The sequence below is a fragment of the Gigantopelta aegis genome, chromosome 5, assembly GCF_016097555.1.
Source record: "Gigantopelta aegis isolate Gae_Host chromosome 5, Gae_host_genome, whole genome shotgun sequence".
NCBI lineage: Eukaryota > Metazoa > Mollusca > Gastropoda > Neomphalida > Peltospiridae > Gigantopelta > Gigantopelta aegis.
In genome coordinates, this window is record NC_054703.1 from 28,756,689 (window position 1) to 28,761,496 (window position 4,808).

The window sequence follows — 4,808 nt, forward strand, 5'->3', positions numbered from 1 at the left end:
ATATATTGAGAGAGGAAACCCGCTGTCGCTAGTTCATGGACTGCTCTTTTCGATTAGCAGCAAGGGATCTTTTATATGCATCATCCCACAGACAGGGTAGTACATACCACGTTTTTTTATATACCAGTCGTGGTGCACTGGCTGGAACGAGAAATAGCCCAATGGACCCACCGACGGGGATCGATCCCAGACCCGGTTATTAGGTGTCAAACTATAGTAAGATATGTCACTGAGGGTTGTTCGTAAAATCTACTTGCTTAGGTATAAGTGTTTCACGATTCTAATACCACAGATTTGTAAACTTTAAACTTTAATTATCTCAAAATACCAAAAGTGTGTTATCGTAGATTAGTCCAGTGTACACTTCATATATATGAGTGAGGCGTATACATTGTATACTATATGCGATCAATATTTATATAATGTATTTGATCTGGGTAATGATCAAGTCATCTAGAAAATTAACATCAGTGATATCTGCAGGCTTTGTTCTCAAATTGTAATCGTAAAGGTGTTCGCCATCGACCGTAATCTGAAATACAAAAATATGCAATCTGATTAAAATTGGCTCTACTGGTCTACTAGTAGATCTAACAGCAGTGTGACATTTCATCTATAAATAACAATTTAAATATCGACCAATTACACTTCGCCTTTTATAGCGTTATTCGGGAGCATACAAATTCTAAAAATATCGGGCGATACTATTTCATGCAATAGGCGAACTTGTTGGTCTATTTCAACATTAAATAACAGGAGGGAAAGTGCAGTAACAAACTCTGGATTCTATACTAGTATAAACAGATTTTATGGCTCCACCATCACGTTTGGGTTTTTTTGTTTTCGTCTTGAAATGAATTTTAATAAAATCTAATATTGAAATTAGTTTCCGGCATACTTCGTAATTCGCCCGAATCATTTCGTATACCCTCGGCATAATTCCGAATGTTTTCAAATTCTTTTCAAATCACTGGCATGATTTTGCCAGCAAGGTTTTGATTTTTCGAATGAAAGGTCAACTGGACATGCTCTCCAACGGGGTGTTGTTAGATCCACAGCTAATAGTAATTAACCAGTGGAGCTAATTTTAATTAGATTGAAAAATATGGCGCAATTATATTGACGATTGACAAACCAGACTGGTTAAATCACTTCTTGCTAAACTGTGAAGTGCGCAAAGTTTGTTTTATTATTTTCTTGTTCTCTTTTGTTTGTGTTTTGTTTTGAAACACATTTAGAGGATAATAAGTCTGTGCTTCATTGATAACAATAACCATTTCTTACATACCCGTTACTGAGAAAATCATTCGTTATTTTTGACAACACATACTTGTGTATACATATACATGTGTTAACAATTTCAGGACATGCGACTGATTTCTCCTAGGTGATGACCAGGTCACCAATATGCTACATGCAATGAAAAGCCAGCACGATCAAAATCGATTACACTGTGACGTATAGTTAACTTGACAAACATTTGTCTGTGACGTGCAAGTGCAAGAGATGCAAATGGTGTTTAAATTTGCTTAAAACCTGTTAGTTAGATTTTTTTGATTTTTTTTTAGGATATGTGAGAAATAGAATAAAACATTCGTGTCCATTAGATACCATTTATCTCACAACTCGTTGTTTAAAAATGTATCAAACTGGCTTTCGCTCGTTAGATACATTTTAAAACAACTCGTTGTAAGATAAATGGTATCTAACGGCCACTCATGTATTATCATCTATTTAACACATACAAAGACCATCTATAATCATTTTATTTAATTTTTTATTAAATCAATTGACAACACCTGGTAAACCTAATTATGTATCCTCCTTTCTTGCGATGTTTTTGGTCATGACGTCACTGACATAGGAGCAAGTAGATGACAGTTTTCTTTTGGATTATATTTTGAACATGATTTGTTTTAATACGTGCTTACTAAAATATTAATTCTTGTTTGCTGTTGATTAGTGTTGTAAAAAAGTATGGATATTATTGTTTATGAAGCAATGTTGAATCCTTGTATGGAATTATTTCGAGGAATTCCTCATGGATTAATTTTGGACTGCGAAAACACCTTTATAGGGGCATTTCTGAGTCTGCTGCTGTAAGATGTTATCAACTAACAAAGACATTTTAACGATTGTAATTACATATCAAATAAAATATTAGTGGCTGTATATTAAAGGTGTTTCTGATCGTTCTAATATTTATACTGGGTTAAATTTCATTTTATTTCCTAAAATGTTTTTTCATACATACGAAATTATTTGAAGACAAAATCCAGTTTGGGATTCTTACAAACATTAAGACGACCAGGAACACATTGAATTTATACAGACACTGATATTCTAAACAGGAAAATATATTTAATATGTAAGTTTAATCGTAGAAATATTGTATTAGTCGGAAACATCTTACAATGCAGCAAACTCGGGAATGTCCCTTTACACGTTTATAACGTCTGCTCACATATTTTCAGTTTTATATACTAGTAATTAATATTCAAAGGCAACATACAAATCACAGTGACTGAATTTTGTTTGGGGCGTGTGGATGTGTATAGCTGGTAACGAAGTGTTCAAACTGCATTGGCGCAGAGTAATAATAAAATAGAAATAATAATACCATTTTTATCTGAAGTTAGCCATTTTTATGAAAATTATTTGTGTCTACGGTTACACGCAATGAAAGAATTAAGAGACTAACGAAAACACCACACATGAGTCTGAGAATATACGTATTTGGGTATTTAGCGCCCCTAGGCCCACGAATTATTTTGCAACGTCCCCCCGGGTGTGTGTGTGTGTGGATGAATGTGGCATAAACAGCTAGTAGATTCTAATTCAAATTCCCCCCCCCAAAGATTTTGCCTCCCCCTAAAACGTGTGCTCGAATTTGAGGTTTTGTCCCCCCCTCGCCCCCCTCCCCTCCCCCTCCCTCACCCCCCTCCCCTCCCTGTGTCATACGGTTATTGGATTGAGGTTAAGGTTAGGGTTAGTTTCTACACTATGTTGTGATACATTTCTACATCACGTTGGCTTAATTGTATCGTTATATTGGAAAAACGCCAACAACTATACTATCATGTCGTGACAACGTTTGTTTTTTGGCCTTAACCATATGTCTGACGCCATATAACCGTAAATAAAATGTGTTGAGTGCGTCGTTAAATAAAACATTTCTTTCTTTTTTTTTCTCTTTTTTTTTGTGTGGTGTTTTTGTTGTTGTTTTTTAAATTAAGCCGTTATATCGACGGCAGTTGTATGCCACCATACTAACGATTCTGCTCATATTACCTGAAACGCGCCAGGCACCAGTTTTATTCGAATTTCGAAAGGAACAAGTTCTTCAAACGGAAAGTCAGTGACCTCCTCGGCATCTCCCCAGTCAGCATCCTGCTTAGTGTTGAATAGGATTAGTTCATACTGGTCATAGACGTTAAATCGCACGTCAAAGTGCAGATGGACAGACGACGAGTCTTCGATGTTTATAGTAAAACTGAAAAAACAAAAAATCAAGGGAAGTTTACACACTGTGTTCTGCATTAGCAAACATACTGAACCTATTTCGTTTCATTTCAAATTAGTTTCGTGCTTATACATATATACTGTTCTGGGCACACACACCTCAGCCATCTGGGCTGTCTGTCCAGGACAGTGGGCTAGTTGTTAGTGGTTAGTTTGAGAGAGAAGAGGGTGTAGTGGTCTTATATCTACCCATTGAGTCGTTAAAACTCGCTCTGGGTGGGAGCTGGTACCGGGCTGCGAACCCTGTACCTACCAGCCTTATGTCCAAAAAAAATTCATATATCCTAAATTCAAGGGACCATAACTGTGAAAAAGGTAAACGTCATGAAAGTTAAACTTGATCTGTAAAAGTACGCGATAAACGTATATAAAAAGAAAGAAAGAAATGTTTTATTTAACGATGCACTCAACACATTTTATTTACGGTTATATGGCGTCAGACATATGGTTAAGAACCACACAGATTTTTGAGAGGAAACCCGCTGTCGCCACTGCATGGGCTACTCTTCCGATTAGCAGCAAGGGATCTTTTATTTGCGCTTCCCATAGGCAGGATAGCACAAACCATGGCCTTTGTTGAACCAGTTATGGATCACTGGTCGGTGCAAGTGGTTTACACCTACCCATTGAGCCTTGCCGAGCACTCACTCAGGGTTTGGAGTCGGTATCTAGATTAAAAACCCCATGCCTCGACTGGGATCCGAACCCAGTACCTACCAGCCTGTAGACCGATGGCCTGCCACGACGCCACCGAGGCCGGTGTATATACAAAGCGTCATCTCAATACTTTCAGACATTGCAAAAACAATATCATAATAAAAAAATAAAAATCCTTAAAACCAATTTTCATACCTCAAAATTCAAGGGATATAACTTGAAAAATGGATAGATCGCCATGAAAAAAGGTGAAGTTTGTTCTGTTTGGCGACATGACTAGAGCCCATTCATGTATTAATTATCTGCTATTGGATGTCAAACATTTGTTAATTTTGACATAGTCTTAGAAAGGAAACCCGCTACATTTTTCCATTACTAGCAATGAATATTTTATATGCACCATCCCATAGTCTGGATATCATATACCACGGCATTTGATAAACCAGTCGTGCTGCACTGGCTAGAATGAGGACTAACCCAGTGAGTCCACCGACGGGGTTTGATCTAAGACCAACAGCGCATCAAGCGAGCGCTCTACCACAGGGCTACGTCCTGCCCTCAAATCAATGAAACTTTCTGAGAGTACTGCTAATGCAAACCATGTTCCCTTCCGCGCCCGACACATGTTC

General features: G+C 37.4%; 1 protein-coding gene across 1 annotated transcript in view; it reads right to left on the reverse strand.

Moving 5' to 3' along the window:
- Positions 1 to 293: 293 nt before the first annotated feature.
- Positions 294 to 4,808, reverse strand: part of LOC121373062 (sushi, von Willebrand factor type A, EGF and pentraxin domain-containing protein 1-like) — a 44,532-nt gene continuing 40,017 nt past the window's right edge. Inside the window, exons 14-15 of the mRNA XM_041499506.1 lie at positions 3,292 to 3,493; positions 294 to 532 (exon numbers count right to left, since the gene is read on the reverse strand). Of these exons, the coding sequence (XP_041355440.1) occupies positions 416 to 532; positions 3,292 to 3,493 (319 nt within the window). The 3' untranslated portion in view covers positions 294 to 415. The remainder of the gene's footprint in view (positions 533 to 3,291; positions 3,494 to 4,808) is intronic.